Source organism: Erythrolamprus reginae, chromosome 2 (assembly GCF_031021105.1).
Source record: "Erythrolamprus reginae isolate rEryReg1 chromosome 2, rEryReg1.hap1, whole genome shotgun sequence".
NCBI lineage: Eukaryota > Metazoa > Chordata > Lepidosauria > Squamata > Dipsadidae > Erythrolamprus > Erythrolamprus reginae.
Window position 1 is genome coordinate 169354064 of NC_091951.1, and position 20727 is coordinate 169374790.

Here is a 20727-nt window from a genome sequence, read left to right on the forward strand (position 1 = left end):
TATGATATTTTATTTTACTTTATTCTTTTTTTTAAGTCCTCAGGGTGATCAATAGGGGTAGCAAAATGAGATTCTGACTCTACTGCAAATGTTCCTCTGGAGGGTTTCATAGCTAGAGAGGCAAGACCTAACCATTTCCAGCTTTCATAGTTACCACCAGAACTACAACCACAGCCAGAGGAACGGATCCTCATTTAAACCCATTATCCACAGTCATCATTGGAGCCAAGGCAAATTTTTCTGACTAGGCACCAACATCTAGATTATTTGTACGAACAATGCTGTTTTCAGGATCGTGTGCACTAGCTCAACGGTTTCACCATACCATAAGAAATAAAGAAAGAGAGAGAGAGAGAGAGAAAGAAAGAAAGAAAGAAAGAAAGAAAGAAAGAAAGAAAAGTGTTTAATTTCATGAGTAAAAACCAACCATAAGTCTGGCTCTGTAAAAACATCCTTAAATAATGATTTTCCTACTTTTTAAAGTAGCCATTCAAAATCATTTTAAACCACGCTGAAATAATATCGTTGGGACTTCTGGTTTTCAGCGTACTTTAAGAAACTTGGACAAAGCAAACGTTCTACGGAAAGGCCAGTCATTTCCTGTCTGTTTGCTGGAGACTGATCTGTATTGTTTGCCACTTCCAGTTCCAATAATGGAAATGAACGCTTGACCAATACCTTGCCAGTTTGTAGTACTTGGTTGCTGAAAACACATCTGCCCCATTGTCTTCCACTGGGACTTTTGTGCTGCCGAAGTTTCATTTTTTAGAAAAGATAAAGTCCTTAAAGGAGAGAACTATTGGAACTCATGATCGTTTCTTTATGTTGGAGTTTTATGTTCGCTTTCCGATTACGACATGTATTGCCTTTTGCTGTTGATCCTCTTATTTTGTAAGTTCTGGATGGGACACCAATGGTAGAAACAAATTAATATGTGTTTCCTCCTACTTGTTGTTTAATGCTCTTCTCCTTCTCCTTCCTCTTAGGCAGCGAGGCGAAAAATCAAGATAATGGTGAGTTTGCATGTTTTTTTTAAAAAAATATATACCATTCTACTCCAAAGTTATACAAATATTTATTGCTCTAGATCTGCATATGTGAGACAAGTATTTGGTCCTGGTGAAAATTTAAAAATCACAATATGTTTAAAGCATAAACACAGAACGTTCTTTATTTCCGTCTTCGACTTCTAGGGTGATTATATTATCGGCTAAGTAATTCTATGATAGCCAACTCTACAACTCCCTTATGGTACTTTTAGAGTATTTCCCAAATTTTTCAAAGTAGAAGCATTCTGAATCACAATTTTTTCATAATAACCATGGAATATTCTGAAATCATATTACTATATGAGTTTGTACTGCAGAAGCTATTCCTATTGTATTTTGGTAGGCATAATATTCCATGAACTCAAATAAGTGGATTACAATTTGCTATGGCTCGATCCATAAAATATTGATTAGACTTTAAGGCACATAAAGTTGTTAGTTGGTCTTCTAATGTAGGAATCACAGTAGGTATTGATTGAGTCTCCTCGTAGATTCAAGCCATTATTATAATTATCAACTTAATCATAATCAATACTAAATTTTAAATTCTTCACAGTATACTTGTTTCAAACGAGCTACAATAGTTTAAAAGTAGGTCTCCTCTTTTTCAAAAGTGTCAATAGATGTTGTGCCTTCATTGCCAATTCAGGTTGAAACCCTAATGCAGGGAAATGGGGGGGGTTCACTTCTCTCTCCCCATTCTCTCGCTCTCTCTTTCTCTGTGTGTGTGTGAGAGAGAGAGAGAGAGGGAGAGAGAGAGAGAGAAGAGAGAAGAGAGAAGAGAGGGGGGAAATGTCTGGGACAAAAATTAACAGTGGATATTATAAAGGCACTGATTTTCATTGCTCTTCGAAGCAAATGAGAAATTTCAGAAAGCATTTGTCATTCCTGGAATATTATATGGAGGTTTTCTCCTTTTAGAATATGTTTCCTTACTTTTAGCACCCAGTGGGGACCACTGAAGTTATAATTCATGTTCAGATTCCCCATCATCACCAACATCATTGACTGCTTAAAGAAATTCCTTAAGACAGGATTGGACAAGTCATGTCATATTAAATTCAAACTTAAACTTCAATGCCACAAACCCTATTCAGAGAATAACGTCTTAAGAACTGTGGTCCCAGTTTGGAGGTGAAAAACAAGTTGCAATTTTTGTTAAATTATAGAAATTTGAAAATTTGTATACATGTAGGACTAGATCGTATCAGATTATGTGAGGCAAGATTACCCAATTTTTTTGAATTTTGAAGTATTCAAAAGACCCTTAATGCTGAAAGAATGTAGGTTATTATTGTGGGGGAGGGATAGACGCTAATTCAATTATTATTTGTGGAAGTTGTAATATTATACATTTTGAGAATTATTTCACCAAACGGTAGTTTTGCTCAATCGCTGTTTGTTGACAAGGTATAACAGCCAGAAGCTATGGGTTACAAACTACAGTTGTTCAATTCACACAGTATACCAAGTTATAATGGGGTTTATATGTTTTTGTTCTAAGTGTGATGTATTGATGTCTGATTGATGTCTTCTCTTTTTTACATATTAGCTGTGATACTCTGATTTAAGGATTTAATGTTTCTAGAAGTAAAAGCAGCTATGTGTAGGAGTGTCTTTCTTCCTGTTTTGTTAACTAGAAAGAGAGAATTGTGTATGCGAGGAAAAATAGACATGTAAGAAAATGTTTACTTAAAAAGTGGGTGTGGTAAACAAGAAAAGAGAGAGCTAAAGATGTAATGAGTGAATGTGTGAACAATAAAAAAGTGAGTGACCATTTTGAAAGAAATAGGGCATAGTGGTTTGGTAAAACAGTAGGAACGAATGGGGAATTAATTAATAAAAAGGAAGAATAAATGGAGTTGAGAGGAAAAGCAATAGAGGTTTGTTAGATGGAATTAATGAAACCTAAAAAAAGAGTGAAGTGACTTTAAAACAAAGGAAAGGGGGGCAGTGAAACGCTGAGACAGTCAGAGAGAGGGAGGAAGAGAGAGAGAGAGAGAAATAGAAAGGGAGGGAGAATAGAAAGACAGAGAGAGGGAGAGGAAGAGGAAGGGAGAACAAGAGAGGGGGAGAGGAGAGAGAGAAAGGGAGGCAGAGAAGAGAAAGAGAGAGAAAGGAAGAAAGACAGAAGGAGAGGGATAGAGAGAAAGAAAGGGAGAGAGAGAGAGGGAAGAAGGAAAAGAGAGAGGGAAGAGAGGAAGAGAGAGGGGGGAAGAGAGAAAAGGAGAAGGAGACAGAGAGAGATAAAGAAAAAGGACGGGAAATAGGGAAAGAGAAAAAGGAAGAGAAAGAGGGAGGGAGGGAGGCAGGCAGGCAATATATCAGTTAGTGTCTAGATGTGATGGAATCAAGAATGTTGTGGGAGAGCAGAAAAAATATAAGAAGTGTAATGAATGTTGAACATATGAATTAAGGTTTATCTTCTTTTTTCTTATCTTGTGCTTCCAATTTCTTTTGCTTATTACTTCTTTTTGCATTATTTTTGTTCAGGAAATTTTCATTCCTTCACACACAACAAATACGAAATTTCCGCATAAACATTTAAATAAAATAATAGTCATATTTCATTATAATCATCCATAACTAACATAGCTTTGCAGGCAATTTATTCATATGTTGCTAACATCACTTCCGAAAGCCATTAAGTAGCTGAAGCCTTATGGGTTTTTTTTCCATTATTGAGAAAATAATGTTTTTAATAGCTATAATGTAAGACACAGGGAATCAATTTTCATTGCCTAGAAGTCAATTTGCAGTTGATAGAAATAAGAGAAATTTCTAAGGATATTCTCACAGATGAATTAATACATGTAATAACTTTCTCCTTAAAAGAAACAATTATAGGGTATTGAACAAAAACAAGTTTAAATGAAGTGTTTATCTCATTATATCTCTAACTGTGTGAAGATTTTCTCAGGCCTTTTATATTTAAGTGTAATGTATTTAAAATATATATTTAAGTTGAAAAAGACATAAGATCTACTGAAATTTTGGCGTTAACACCTCTTCCTGTTGTCTGGGCAAAATATTCAAACATTAAAGCTTGCACATAAAATTGATTAATTACTAACTTAAATGTATGAAGCGCAATTTCAGGGGGTCAGAATCACATTAATAATTGCTTGTGGTACGTGAATGTTTTTGGGGTTAAAAATATCAACAGATCCAAATTGGACTGTCAGTAGATGTTATGATTGTCAATACTGACAAAGTGATGCATACTAGGTAAATTGTATTTGTACTTTAAAATAGAAAAGGATAAAAATATACCTTTTATAAATTAGAATATATTAACTGAGTTATTAAGGGGCGAATACAAGTGCACTAGAGTGCCTTCCGTCCCCTGTCCTATTGCTCTCCTATATCTCCTATACCTTTCTTCTATTCCTATATCTCTTCTTCTATTCTTTCATTGATATGTTCTATTACTATACCTTCTTTTCTATTATTTCTTAGATATATTTTACTATCATGTATTTTACTATGTGTATATAGATATATACCCACTAAAACCCTCATTGTGTATTGGACCAAACAAACAAACAAACAAACAAACAAACAAACAAACAAACAAATAAATAAATAAATAAATAAATAAATAAAAACTGAGTGCCTTCAAGCAAATGTTGACTCCTGGCAATTGCCTGGGCAAATCTTTGCAGTTTTCTTAGCAAGATTTTTAAAGTGGCAGGGCATAGGGAGAATGACTAGCCCAAAGTCACTCGGCTATCTTTGGTTCTAGCTGGAACTGGAACTCATGGTCTCCTAGTTTATAGCCTGAGGCCTTAACCATTATACCAAACTGGCTCTTTCCATATAATAGTGTTCTTTCCATTAATTCCTAGATCTGGATTACCTTATAGCATGAATTTGGGAGAAAAAGGATCAAATACACCATTTCCTAGAAATAAGGGATCATAATCTTTGAATCAGTATAAGCGGAATATGCTATATCTTTCCATTTTTTGACTCTTCTGCCTGACTTGGGAGCACTGAATATTTCCCTAAATATGAGGAAATGACCCATTGATAAAGTGACCAGACGTCCCGCTTTCAGCGGGACAGTTACGCTTTTTGATTATTTGTCCCGCGTCCTGTTCCGTTTGAAAAATGTCCCGCTTTCTTTCTCTCAACCAGCCCTTTTGGGAAGAGGCTGGAGGGAGGGGATTCTGAGCTCTCTGCTGCTGCCTCGCCCTCCCCGCCCCTAACCCAGTTTGTCTGGAGGTCTCTGCACTGACTTCTGGCCAGCTGTGCAAGGTCTTTGCTCGCTGATGCGAGGAACTTGGAGGGCGGGTCAGGTGGCTGTCCGGATCTGCTGGACAGAGAATCTGTGGGCGAAGGGAAGCACATGCTGAGCCTTTGGGCCCACTTCCCCACTCTGCTCTCCGGAGCTGCTTGACTGCCCTTCGTGCCTGAGTCTCCTCCACAAGTGCCGCACCCGGAGTGATAGCGGTGGCCAGTGTGCCCGCTGTACCATCCGGTATCCTGTCTCTGCCTGTGATTCTCCTGTGGCCCCCAGCATAGCTGGGCAAACCCCTGCCGACCTCCCCCTGAATGTGGGGCTGGGTGGTTTGTTGGAAAAATGGTTCCTGGCAGGGGATGCCTTGCGGGAGAATCAGGAGCTGGCGGGCACTTTGGAGAAGTACAACCAGGCCTTTGAACTTGCAGCCTTGGTCCCTGCAGTGCTCGACTTGGAAGCGACCACCTTTGAGGTCAGCGAATTGGCTTTCCAGCTACGGGAAGACCAACGGACTTCTCCCTCCCACCCCCTCCTGGGAAACACTGTGCAGAGCCAGGGGATTCTCGGGGTGGAGGGGAGGGAGCGAAGTGTGTGCGTGGGGGGGGGGGGGGTGGTTGGCAGCGCATCATATGCCTCCCCAACTGTGTCTCAACAGGAGAGAGTCCGCACTCAGGACGCTATTCCCAAGCAAAATTCCTCCACGGCTCCCAGGGGATCGCACTTTCAGCCTACCTTTAAAGCCCAGCACTGGGGAGGGAGGGAAAGAGAGAGAAAGGGAGGAAGAGAGAGAGAGAGAGAGAAATGAAGGGAATGAAGAGAGAAAGAGGGAGGGAGGAATAAAGAGAAAGAGAGAGAGAAAAAGAGAGAGGAAGAAAGGAAGAGAGAAAGAGAAAGAGAAATAGAGAGAAAGGAGGGAGGGAAGGAAGGAGGTAGAGAGAGAGAGAAAGAGAAAGGAAGGAAGAGAGAGAAAGAGGGAGGGAGAGAGACAGAGAAAGAGGGAGGGAGAGAGAAAGAGAAAGGGAGAGAAAGGGAGGAAGAGAGAGAGAGAGAAAAATTTCTAATTTTTTTGGCTAAATGTTCCAAATTTTCCAAAAAAGTTTTTTGGTTCTGGGTTTTTCAAATTGTGTTCCAGAGATCTCAAGATTCCATGAGAAATTGATGGGATTCCATGAGACTCTGAGAACAAGAGCAACAATAACAACAACAACAGGAAAATAAGTTTTAAAAAGTTTATTTGAACATGTCCATTTTTCTTTTATTAGGGATTTTTAAACTTTTGATCTGGGGTTCAGAGAATATTGTTTTAACTGTGTGGCGGGGAGTTACCTAACATGTTCTATAGCCTGAAAAAAATGTAAAAACTTGTATTATGCTTATTGAATTCATGGATATCTAACACATGTTGTACATGGTGCTCTTTTATAATTATCGTAATTAGACCAATCTAACCCATGGTCCAAAGCAGGAAAAGAAAAACCCTGAGTTTTGTTAAACTAACAAAGATCATGGATTTCTTGACTTTAATTGGGGGTAAGCTGGAGTTATTTAAATCACTGATGAACTGTTAAAAAATAATTGTGACATTGATTGTTTTGAAAATGGGCTCTTCAAATGTCATTTCATAGGCATAGCATTAAAAACATCTTATTTGTGAAGGAACAAAATGTTTTTGAAAAAGGCAGAGTTGGAAGCCATTCTAATGGCTTAGTGGTAATCATCAGTCATTTATGTTGTAAAATGGTTGATGTTTATTTTGAAATCTTCAATTTTCACATATGCATCTAAACAGATTACAAGTGCTAATCACATAATGGGCACACAGTTTTTGTTTGAATTTTGTAAAGGCATGTTTTGATTGCCTGTCCTTATTCGCTCTATTTCTATATAGCACTTTGCTTAAAAGCATACACATGCCATTTATTTTTCAGCCTTTCTCCATAACTCCACCCTTCCTCAGATCTGCAGAAACCATACCAGCATTTTCTTTAAAGTTCTCACTGCCAATCCCTATCCTGTCTCCATTTCCTTTGTTCCTAGTCACTGCACATACTGACTTCTTCCAAGCAATGGGAGACAACGCCTAACAGATTTTATCAACTTTGAGATTGCCTGTGGATGGCATCATTAGTATAAGAAGGATGTAGTATACTTGTCTCATTCTTTGGCTGGGAACAAGAGGAAGGCAACTTCACAAGGACACAACACAAGAATATGTTAGAAAGATTTTGGTGCCAAGGTTATGTGACATGAGAACATAATCCTTGCTCGGGATTAACGATATTTACAGTACAAATTATAAGACTGAACCCAGAAAATCAAGCACCTACCAAATTCCAAACATATTTTTGGAAATTGTATGGGGTGCCAATCCTTAGTCTCTGATTGTTCAATAACTTTTTCAGCTTAATTTAATATTAAAGCCCCGTTTTCTTTATGTGACGTGGTACATTTCAAACTAGCATGTAACTTGGGTAAAACTTTTTCTTTGCAATATTAGAGATTATAACGTTTATGAAATACAAAATAAAACCAAAAAGAAGAAAAGAGAGGGGAAAAGTAAATAGAAGGTGCAGAAAAGAAAAAAGAAAGAATGTTTAAAGAAGTGTGTACTGTAATGTTCATTACAGTAGATACAAACAAACTCTCCATCCCCTTTTAAAATTAGATTACATACAGTAGATCATTGGGAAGATAGTTGGGCAACTTGGGCTCCTCCAAAGACTGCAGGTACCAAAGGGGAAGAAAAACAAGCAGGGTACCCATGTGTCCAGCAGCTATGTCCATCTTTGAGGTCCTTCTGTAGAATCCATCCATAATAGCAAGTCTGGCATTTGCTCATATTTTAACTCACGCTGGATTCAGCTTCGTACTCCTATCTTTAAAATACAGACATCCCCTCAGAATTTCTTTTTTTAAAAAAAATATTTTTTATTATCATACAAAGATTAAAAAAGAGCAGATACGTGTTATTTTACATCTTATATAATTTCAGGTCCCATTTTTATTGTCACACCTCCAACAATTTGGTTTCAAATTTGGATATATTTTGGCTAGTCTGGCTGGTGCTAAGTGCCATTTATAAAACATTTTTTGGATATTTTCTTTATATGGAACCGATTTCGTTATTTTAACATTTTCCCACATTAGTTCCCATTGATCTAAATATATGTTATGCCCTATATTTTTGGCCCAACTAGTCATGTTTCCTTTAACTATTTCCGTTTCTACTTTGTACTCAATTAAAAAGTTATATAGCCTGGTTATAAAATAGCCTCAAAATTTCTAGTGCCTCCAACATTTTCTCTATTTCTATTTGAAATTATTGTATATCATCTTGGGACTTTTCCATTCAGCCACCGGATGTCTCCCCAAATGTTCTTCACCAAAATCTCAGAAGCTTTCTGGCAAAGGTCCACATTTGTCTGGCCAGCACTCCCTCCAAGGGGCAATGCCAGAATTGGCATGTCAGTCTGCACCCCACCCTCCGTTCCCATTTTTTTGCTTCATCATGTTTGTTTCGAGATGATAAAAATAGCTGCTAGTCACCATGGCTACATAATTGTTTGGAGGGAAGGAAGCCAAAGAGCTAAAGGGTGCTATGAGGCAAACATTCCCACTAATGGGAGAAAAATGACCTGCCTTTAATCTCCAGGAAGATCCAGTGTTGCAGCCCAAAGAAAAGGGAAACAACAGATGAACTACAGCTAGGTTGGAAGCAAATCAGGTGCTTGGTCCAATGGTGGCAGTAATAGGCTTAGAGCAGTGTTTCCCAACCTTGGCAACTTGAAAACATTTGGACTTCAACTCCCAGAATTCCCCAGCCAGCATCCACTGGCTGGAGAATTCTGGGAGTAGAAGTCCAAATGCCTTCAAGTTGCCAAGGTTGGGAAACACTGGCTTACAGGGTCAGGGCGCCTGTTTAGGAATAGGCACCAATCCGTAAGATCAAGAAATTTCTACATTCCCTAAAAATTCCCTGGCACTTTATAATATCTTGTCCTGCAGTCAGACATAGTTCACAATTCATTCAGGTAGACATCATTTCTGAGCAAAACTCCTTTTTGTGAATTTGGAACGGAGGTGACGTTTATGTTTCCCGAATAGACGTGGATGATTGCAAATGTTATTTCCAAATCCTCTTCCCTGTATGGAAACCAACCTTGTTTTTGGTCTATTTAAAACATGCAATTTCATATGCTAAAGGTCTTATATCTGTTTGTGTCTGTTGTCTTTTATCAGGAATGGAGCATCACTAGTTGCTATTCCAATGGAACATCAACTTAGTAGCAAAGAAGGAAAATGGGCATTGGTCCACTTTCCATGAAGAACATATAGAGAGTGTAGCCTTCTAGACTGGATCTAGATACCACTTTCAGAGCCCAAAATTATCTAGCTGCAACAGTGTCACCTGTAACACAACAGACTGCACAATTTTGTTTTTTTTTAATAAACCCAGATCCTACTCCAAGGATACTTTGTTCTTTAAGTTGCTTTGCCAACAGTATCTAATATCAATCCAACCCAACTGTTACTAAACAACAGAGATACAGTACTCTCAATAATACGGTGCAAAAAGCCAACCTAAGTGATGCCTATTTCTGCATTCAGCCTCTTTAATATAAACAAGCTGTCCTGGTAGCTTGGATTAACCTCAAATGTACCTGATTCAACTCCTAAATCATGCCTAATTCATGTTTTATTTCGTCTGGCTAAGGAAAGCTTTTCACAGTTTTCCCCACAGGAAAGCAATCTATCTATGACAGTTTTCAAATATCCAAATGTCTCTAGTGCAGTGGTTCTCAATCTTTCAAATGCCGCGACCTTTTAATATAGTTCCTCATGTTGTAGTGACCCCCAGCCATAGGTCTAGTGCCAATTCTCCCAACAGATTATCAGGAAGGTCAGAAGGACACCTCCACTGTAAATGCCTCAATGGTTGGATTGTAAAAATACGTTCCAAGGTGCCAGGATAGACTCTTTAGTTCCTAAGGCCATGGGAAATTTGCCTTTTCCCATGGTCTTAGGCAACCCCTGTGTAATGGTCATTCGACCCCCAAAGGGATCCCGATCCCCAGTTGAGAACCACTGCTCTAATGTCTTTTCCCATTTCAGCTAGTGCCAATGACATCTAAAGATCTAGTGTTTTTCTTGCTCTTCCAGCTGTTTCTACACCTAACTCTTCCAGGACAAACTTTCTTTTCCCTGCTCCCTCCCCAATTCATTGATTTGAAAAATCAGCTGTAGAAGTCAGTGCCAACAGTTAGGGTTCCTCTGCTTTCCCTTCAGTAGGTTGGACAAATTATGACAATTATGTGCTATGTTCACAATTGACAAATGGATAGGAATGTCAGGAAACAACCCACTTTAATTTTCATTCCGTGGAGAGGAATACACTGTCTCCTGAGAAATTCCCAAGACTTTTTCAAGGGTTTTTGTTTGCAATCAATTAGTTCTCACCTTGCCCTAATAGCAGGGATAAAGGCCTGTAACATTTTATTGCTTATTGATTGATCAAATTGCTACACTTCCCTATCATGACATGTTCTGTGGATTGGTCGTTTAAGATCAGTCAAGACCCATCTTTACCTGGCATCTGTTCAGTAGTTTAGATCAAAGAAGTAGATCCACCTCTCTATATAAGAACGGCACAGACAGATCACTGCAAAACAATTTAAAAAAAAAAAAACCTTTGACAGCACATACCTGGAAAGCTTCCCTTAGAAAGATACTGAAGTCATTTCCACACCATTAACTTATGGTGTCTTCTATACCCAATGGTTATTCTGCCAAAATAAAAATAGTAAGGACAAAATAATAGTAGTGAGGACAGGCTGTATATCACTTCACAATTGTTGGATGCTGCTATGAGTCACAAGTGTGGAAATGACCCATAGCTAATTCATCAACTTACATTCCTCTCATGAACAAAATAACAAAATTAATACTTGTTGCCCTCTTCCAGATGGATTTTGTACGGAAGAGAGAGAGATGGGGAGGGGTGAGAGAGAGAGAGAATCTGACAGGGAGTGGCAGACTTCAGCTTGATTGAAAGTTGAAGGATAAGAATTATGGGCAGGATTAGTTTGAACTTTCTGCAATCATTTCATTTCATTTTCATTTTATTGGATTTGTATGCCGCCCCTCTCCGTAGACTCGGGGAGGCTAACAACAGTGGTAAAAACAACATGCGACAATCCAATACTAAAGTAGTTAAAAACCCTTATTTTAAAACCAATCATACATACAAACGTACTATACATAAATTGTAGAAGCCTAGGGGGAAAGAATATCTTAATTCCCCCATGCCTGATGACAGAGGTGGGTTTTAAGAAGCTTACAAAAGGCAAGAAGGGTGGGGGCTATTCTAATCTCTGGGGGGAGTTGGTTCCAGAGGACCGGGGCCGCCACAGAGAAGGCTCTTGGATCATTAAATAAATATTTTTTTTAAAAAAAATGTGGGGACTTCTCACTTCAACAAAAATATTTTCATATTTAAGGGCAGAGTAATTCACTGTTTGGAGATAGGATAGTTGTGTTTGTAGGTACTACTTTGGTGGGAAGGCAACAATGTTCCGTGTGTCTCAGCATATGGTCATGTTGGCCATATGACTATGGAAATATTTTCAAACAACACTGGCTCCCTTGGCTGAGAAACTTGTCTGAGAGAGAAAGCTTAAGCACAAAGTCACCCAGCTGGCTTTCTTGGATCATGTAGATCTAGAACTCGCATACGGCTGATTTCTAGCCTGGTGTCTGAACCATTAGACCAAATTGGTTACCTATCGTTGACTATTCTGTACTTGTTTTTGGACTGTTTACCAACAGTTAGGTTGTTTTTAGCACTTGGTGCAGGGGTTAATTTAGTATAATTTTAAGAAATGTGAATGAAATAATCCATTTTTTTGTTGCTTTATTCCTTTTCTTTTTAAAAATTTCTTTATTGATTTTCACAAATATTTATCTCACATTTTGTTCCATTTTACAGATCATAATCCATCTTTGTTACCTTTTGTGTAATTCGTTGGTCTTTTTACATATTGCATTCAGTGTACAATTATTCGTTTCTTTACATAATAAATTACATTTTCTAAATATTAAATAAAGACATTTACAAGGTATCTGTTGCTTTATTTCTTATTCTGGATGGAATCCAGTCAAGCTCTCCTGCGGTAGTGGGTTCTAAAACCCATTGGTTCACGCATGTGTGACACTTCTGCGCATGCACAGAAGCATCCCAGGTGGGTGGGCGGAGCCTACCACCACCGCCACTAGCAGTTCACAGAAACGGGCCAAACCAGGAGCGACCCACCACTGGTCTTCTGGTAATGGAACTGCTTCCTTCAGTGGATGCATGGCATCAGGCCAGGTTGTGGGGAGAGCCTTTTTTATTTATTATTATTTATTTATTCGATTTTTATGCCGCCCTTCTCCTTAGAGTCAGGGCGGCTTACAACATGTTAGCAATAGCATTTTTTAACAGAGCTAGGCTATTGCCCCACAATCCAGGTCCTCATTTTACCCACCTCGGAAGGATGGAAGGCTGAGTCAACCTTGAGCCGGTGACGAGATTTGAACCGCTGACCTACAGATCTACAGTCAGCTTCAGTGGCCTGCAGTACAGCACTCTACCTGCTGCGCCACCCCGGCTCACTTTTGGTGTTCTGTCGGTGCACTGGGTGTGTGAGAGAGGGAGGCAGAGATTTGAGCATTCAATAGGAATGAATGACTGCCTGGGTTGTTTTCATGAATTTTTGGGGGGTGAAATTTTAGAAGTGGTTTGTGTTGAATATGTATTGGGTCTATGTAAATAGTTGAATCAGAAATGTTTAAATGTGATTGGTTTAGAAATTGACCGGGAAATTCAAGAAAGCGACAGCTGTGTTTAAGCGGGAAAGTGAGAGTATAAAAGAGGCAAGCTGACACTGTTTCAGTCAGTGGCACCAAGAGCTGAAGTCACAAGTTCAATTTTATCTCTGCTACCAAGAATAAAGCACTTTTAAAGAAGCTGACAGTCTCAGTATTCTTCAGTTTGTCTTTGTCTTTTTTTAAGAGTTGAGAGAGTGTCTGGCTCAAGGTCAGGTCACCCTATTGTCTTTCTGCCTAATGCAGAACTAGAAGTCACTGTCTCCCAGTTTCTAGCCTAATGTCTTAAGCACTAGACCAGATGAACATTTTCAAATTGCTCTCAAGTGTTCTTGTTTTTATTTATACACTTGGGGCCTGAGAGGGCAGGAGGAGCGGAAGGCAGAGCGGAAGTTGTCCGCTCCAGCTTTGCCTTCACTCCGACCCTCCCACTGGTCCCTGTAGCCGCCCAAAGAATGGGGAGGGAAAGCGGGTGGAATGGAGCGAATGGCCTCCACTTATTGCCCTGCTCAGGCCAGGCACTCCCGGCGAGGGTACGTGACTCTCTCTCGCCCTCTCTCTGCTACTCCGCAGCCATGGACCCCCACGTGGTAGCAGCACTTGTTGATTGTGCCTCCATCCTCTAAGGCTGCATTACTATTACTATTAGTCTTCTCACCATTCCTATCGCCGATCTTACACTTATGACTATGACTGTAACTTGTTGCTTGTATCTTTATGATTTATATTGATTGTTTCTTGATTACTTATTTGACCCTTATGACAATCATTAAGTGTTGTACCTCATGATTCTTGACAAATGTATCTTTTTCTTTTATGTACGCTGAGAGCATAAGCACCAAAGACAAATTCCTTGTGTGTCCAATTATACTTGGCCAATAAAAGAATTGTGTTTCAGCTTCAGGATGTACACTTTAATGCAGTATTTTTCAACCAGAAATCTGACGACACCAAAGGGTTCCCCTGAAGAAAAAAGGTTGAAAAACACTGCACTAGAATATATCAGTCAAAGAGCGTAGCATCCATCAACTTCCATACCATACCAGCCTCCTATTTAATTTACAGTTGGTTCACTGTCATTCCTCATTGTTGAGGGACAGCCCCCTTGGATTGCTCGGTTTTTTTTCTTTTATTAACTCCTCAGTTTTGCTCTCAACTGATACAATCCTTCTGTGGAAAAAATAAGGCTGAATATTTAGAAACATGAAGTGAAAGATGACTGACACCTTATACAACATCCTAGTATAGTCTTTTGCAATTTAGTATTCTTTGGACTACAATTCTATCATCTTCACTCAGTTTAAGAACATATCAAATAAATGCAACTAAAAAATCGTGTAATTTTTTGATTAATCAAAAATTCTGTAAGAAATCCTGTCAGATTTATTTAGTGGCTAACATTCTATTCAAATGCATTGGATGCATGGCTCCAATGCAATAATTGGGGGGGGGGGGAACAGATTGTGGATAAACTAATATCATGAACATTTCTCTTCTTTTCCAGTGTTCACTATCAATAAAGTTTCACTCCAGGCTTTTCCACAAAACGAAGTGCGCAATGGAGAACAACTCATCCTCAACTGTTCTGTAGACATCAGCAAGAATGAACATTTCCAACTGAATTACACGTTTTCATTTTTCAAGGATGGTAACCTTTTGTTCACTAACACATCTGACCAAGTTAGTGCCCAGTATACAATCTCACAGGCTAGATTTTCTTCTTCAGGAGAATATGAGTGTTCATTAAGTGTAGAGGAGAAAAAAAAATCCAGTGATCCTTTGAACATTAAAGTTGAAGGTAGGTGCTTCTTTATACTTTGAAGGAACAACTTGAATATTAAAATTGATTTTTTTTATAGCTAGGAAAGTTTAAACACAAAATTTCCTTGTATTTTTACCACAGCGCTTTTTTCTAATTTTTCCTCCTTTATTTCCTTCCTTCCTTCCTTCCTTATTTCCTTCCCTATTTCCTTCCTTCCTTCATTTTTCTTTCCTTCTTTCTTTCTTTTTTCTTTCCCTCTTTCTTACTTTCTTTCACTTTTTCTTTTCTTTTCTTTTTCTTTTCTTTTCCTTCTGCTCATTCCAGAAAATCTTTTTGTGTTATTTTTCATTTTCTTTACTTAATATATTTTAGCCTTTTTCCTGGAAAGCACCCAGCCTTATCACTAGTGTGCCATGTTTTTCATAGTCACATCCTCCTGGTATTTTTCTGTGGATGTAGCTTCTCTTGTGTAAAATATTGATCGTTTCCTAATTGCTTATTTGTACCCTATGACAATCATTAAGTATTGTACCTCATGATTCTTGACAAATGTATCTTTTCTTTTATGTACACTGAGAGCATAAGCACCAAAGACAAATTCCTTGTGTCTAATCCAACTTGGCCAATAAAGAATTTCTATTCTATTCTATTCTATTCTATTCTATTCTATTCTATTCTATTCTATTCTGACTGCAGATTTTTATTCAGGTGTTTTTTGAAAATCCTTTTATTTTACCATTTAGGGTTACAAAATTCCAAAGCCATAAAACAGACTTTCCCCAAGTCTGCACTACAAAGAAGCAATCCAAAGATGTTTCGCAACACTTCAGTGGCATTTGGCTCTAATCAATAAAGAAACCATGACATACAAAGTGGCTTTCTTTGGTTGATCCTTTTACCAAAGCAAGTGGCACTTTTTTCACTTTATCAAAAAGATCTCTCTGTCAATCGCTATTTGCCTCTTTGGGCTATTTTTTTTTCTCCTGCCTTTATTAATTTTATAAATAACTCATGCCTACTGCTCCTTCCTTTTCCAATTTTCCTTACAACAACCCTGTGAGGCTAGTTGGACTGAGAAAGAGACTGACTGTCCCAAAGTCACCCAGTTGGCTTTTCATGTCCAAAGTGGCACTAGAACTCAGTTCCTTGGTTTCTAATCCTGTGCCTTAACCCAGTGTTTCCCAACCTTGGCAACTTGAAGATATCTGGACTTCAACTCCCAGAATTCCCCAGCCAGCATTCGCTGGCTGGGGAATTCCGGGAGTTGAAGTCCAGATATCTTCATGTTTCCAAGGTTGGGAAACACTGCCTTAACCAACATAGTTCTCCAGTTTGTTACAACTTGTTAACTTATAACTTGTTATAACAACTTCAAAAAAAAAAGAATTTTAGAAGATATTTTGGAAGATCTAAGATCCTAGGCTTCTTTTTTTCAAAGCTTGAAAAAACAGCTTGAGTTCAAGATTTTTTATGTATTAACACATGGAAATCCCAAGATCAATCTGTTTAAGATGGCGTCCAGCTTGTCACTTGCAAAGATATAGTTTAATTCATGAATGCTTCTCTACTTTGAAGGTATAATGAAGCCAATGTTGAGTGCCCAGAGAACATCAGTGATGGAAGGTGAAAATGTACATTTACGGTGTGAAGTGCCAGGAGAAAAGCCACCTCTTTATTTCATGTTTTATAAAACTGCACAGTCTGGAAATGGAGTTGTAAACGAAAGGAAGCGAACGTCGCAACATGAAAATTTTGTTGAGGTAGAATTCCCCATTGAAGCCGGGGACAGTATCTTAAATTTTGAATGTGCTGTCCAGGTGAGTTCAGTGACAGGAACTCAAACCTCGGAGCGCAGTAACCGAACAATGGTCACCGTTACTGGTAAGTTAGTCAGGCTTTTACTTTCAAAACAAATAAGTAAAATTATGCTTTTTGATTTTGTTTTAAAAATGCAGCAAACTGAGTTGTAAATTCCCATTATCTCAGATAAACACATTCTCATGGTAAAACCACCAGCCTAAATACAGTGATACCTCGTCTTACAAACGCCTCGTTATACAAACTTTTTGAGATACAAACCCAGGATTTAAGATTTTTTTGCCTCTTCTTACAAACTATTTTCACCTTACAAACCCACCGTTGCTGGGATGTCCCGCCTCCGGACTTCCGTTGCCAGCGGAGCACTCATTTTTGCACTGCTAGGATTCCCCTGAGGCTCCCCTCCCATGGGAAACCCCACCTCTGGACTTCCGTGTTTTTGTGATGCTGCAGGGGAATCCCAGCAGGGGAATCCCAGCAATGCAAAAACAGGTGCTTCGCTGGCAATGGAAGTCCAGAGGTGGGGTTTCCCAGCGAGGGGAGCCTCAGTGAAATTGCAGCATCGCAAAAACACAGAGTTCTGGAGGTGGGGTTTCAAGGACTTCGGTGTTTTTGCGATGCTGCGAATTTTGGACTTGCACGCATTAATCACTTTTCCATTGATTCCTATGGGAAACATTGTTTCGTCTTACAAATTTTTCACCTTAAGAACCTCCTCCCAGAACCAATTCAGTTTGTAAGACAAGGTATCACTGTATATTCTTTTCTACATTTTTTTTAATACTTTAAGAAATCACTTAGTAATAGTTCTTTCTATACCCAGCGAATGGCTCTATTTACTTTTTCCTACCGGTACACAATCTTGAGGCCTGCAAGGAAGCGTGTTCACCTGCATGAGATTTCGCTTCCGCACATGCCTCCGAAGTGAAACCTCATGCAAGGACACTTACACGGGCAAGATTTCTGCAATTTTTGGCCCTTTCCCCCCCCTTCTACGCACGTGCAGAAGCAAAGAAAGGGCAAAAATTGCTGAATGAGAGATTTTGCTTTGGGCACAAGCGCTGAAGTGAAATCTCAGGCACGGGTGCACTCACACGTGTTGGGTGTATGCATGGCCAGGCCGGCCTCTGGAACCGATCAAAAAGTCCTAACGGATTGCCGGTCCCATTCGTACCGGGTGGGGCCCATCACTGATCTCATACGTCTTGTCAACTTGGCTTTTAGGAGCCAACTCAAAAGTTAAATCAATGAAATATTCCTAAATGTCAAATCAATGAAACATCCTTAAATATTTCTAAAAAGTTAAATAAATAAAATACTCTTAAAATGAATGAACTCTTCCTAAAAGGGAAACCTACAATGACCCCAATTTTCTAGATGATGTTGTATCCAAGAATGTGCAGCAGCTGTCCAGATAAAGTTGAGGACAATAACACAAACTAGCAGTGTTATATATATACGAACATATTTATCATTCAAATTTATTGCAGTCTTTGTCATCATCAGAAAAAAACCCCACCAAAAGATAGTCAGGAACACAGGAACATCATGAGGTAAATTATACAGTATACAGAGCACACAGAAAGAAAAAAGGAGGGAAAAATAGGAAACACCCCCTTTATACTTACAGCAACCAATCATAACATGGATTAGATTGCACCCTGCATGAGTCAGCACTCTAATTAATTACAACTGTGAGTTCTGGCCTGTTGTACACTTTACTGTTCCTGCTATTGAATTTAATATCCTAACATATTGATAAATAATTGCTATGCCAGCTGGATCTTTGAATCAACAAATCGGTTTTCAAATTGAGATATTTCAAGCATGTTAGCTCACATGATTGAAAATATTATTATTATTATTATTATTATTATTATTATTATTATTATTTATTAGACTTGTATGCTGCCCCTCTCTGAAGACTCGGGGCGGCTCACAGAACACAATACAAAAATAATATGTGTACAAATCTAATAATTAAAAACGATAAACTTAATACAGTACAAGAATTGCCAAAATCACTGGTTCTGCATTATTCCTGACAGTCATCTATTTTAAAACCAATTGAAGGTTTTTGCCAAATCCCTCCACTGTTCATAAAAGGCTTTTGAACAGAACTAAAAGTCATAGTACTGTATCCAAGTCCTCAAAGATCATTACAGAAAATAAAATAATCATTAGTTTTGTGACACATTAAAAGAGTCACCACTTCATTTGTACAACTTTGTCAGGTGTCTACTGTTTCGCTCGGAGAAAGTAATACTATATTTTTTTTAAATATTTTTTATTGATATATAAACTTTAAAAACAAAATACAAAATAATAGGAAAAAAATCACCACAAAAAGAAATAAAAACATTAAAAAGACATACAGAAAAAAGAAAAGAAAAAATAACATTGTAAAAAACATATCAAAACCATTTACACAACAAATATACATAAATATATATTAATCCACTTATGGTACCCATATTGATTCCTATTTTAGGCTTTAAAATTTCCTTTTGTTAATTTTGTTATTCATTTTACATTAATTGAAGATTTAATTATAACACCCATTATTCATGTACATATGTCTCAATTTTGGTATTAATATTGTACATTATCTTATTCTTTATTATTATTATTTATAAATATTTCTTCAATTTTCATGCATCATTTTGTTTTCTTTTGTCAAGCCACTTGTATAATAAATTCCAAGTTTTGTAGTATTCCGAATCTTCTTTTTCTTTTATTTCAATGGTCATTTTGTCCATTTCAGCATATTCCAAGATCTTTTTAATTATTATATTTTATTATGTTTCGGTTGGTACCCCTCCTTGTTTCCAGTATTAAGCTATTGCTATTCTGACCGCTATGAGTATGTGTAAAATTAAATAATAGTACTTTATGTTGCGGCCTAGTATTCCCAGTAAAAGTGTATAAGGGCAGACTAGATGGACCATGAAGTCTTTTTTTGCCGTCAATCTTCTATGTTTCTGGATTTTTGGGGGGGACTTTTTTTTCATTATTTCTTCTAGCCAGTTCTTAATTTTACACCCATATTATTTGGATTACTGGACAAGTCCATCACATGTGGTAATAAGTTCCATTTTTATATCTGCATTTCCAGCATTTTGGGGTCAAATTGGTATACATTCTGGCCAATCTCGCTAGTGGCAAGTGCCATCTATAATACAGCTTACATAGATTTTCCTTGTATGCAGTGGATTTAGTTATTTTATAATTTTTATTCCAAATTTCCTCGCATTGATCTAAAGTAATAGAAAGTAATACTATATATGCATCTTTGTATTCTTTTGCAATTCATGTTTTTTGCATGAATCAGCTGATTAATACATGCTGTGATAAGAATGTCACTATTTTTATCCCAGAGAAAATAAAGGATATTGATTGACTGATTGACTGATTGATTGATTAATTGATTGATTGATTGGATTTATATGCTGATGCTCTCTGAGGACATCTGTTAGGTGATGATAATAGAACTATCCACTTAGGGAAGGATTTAGAGGGTGGATGGGAAGTAAGAAGGAAGGAGAAAAAGGGGAGAGAGCAGAGAAAGATTAGAAAGAAGGGGGAAGGAGAAGGGAAGGGTAGTAGTAGAAGGACAGAGAAGGAGTAAGAAAGTAGGCTATACAGTTCCAACAGAACCAGACCCCACAGGCGATGTGGATATCAGGATTCCCAGCGGAGCGCAGGGAACTCTGCGTCGCCACAGCATATGACCATGCCCTTGCATCAGCTAAATCTTTCAACCAGGAAGTGCCTTGGGGCTTTTGAACAAGTACTCTGCTATGTTAAGCATAGGGTGATATCTTTAGAAACCAGTAAGCAAAAGAAAGCAAGAATGCCCCAGGGAGTCTGCATCAGTGGTGGGTTGCTGCTGGTTCAGACAGGTACACTTGTACTGGTGGCAGAAATTTGGCCCCACTCGTCAAAACAGCAGCAATGGCTGACTGGTTATGCCCCCGAACATGTTCTCTGGG

At 38.3% G+C, this 20727-nt stretch overlaps 1 protein-coding gene across 1 annotated transcript in view; it reads left to right on the forward strand.

Moving 5' to 3' along the window:
- Window positions 1–643: 643 nt before the first annotated feature.
- Window positions 644–20727, forward strand: part of PECAM1 (platelet and endothelial cell adhesion molecule 1) — a 68890-nt gene continuing 48806 nt past the window's right edge. Inside the window, exons 1-4 of the mRNA XM_070740359.1 lie at window positions 644–891; window positions 987–1013; window positions 14660–14953; window positions 16493–16798. Of these exons, the coding sequence (XP_070596460.1) occupies window positions 858–891; window positions 987–1013; window positions 14660–14953; window positions 16493–16798 (661 nt within the window). The 5' untranslated portion in view covers window positions 644–857. The remainder of the gene's footprint in view (window positions 892–986; window positions 1014–14659; window positions 14954–16492; window positions 16799–20727) is intronic.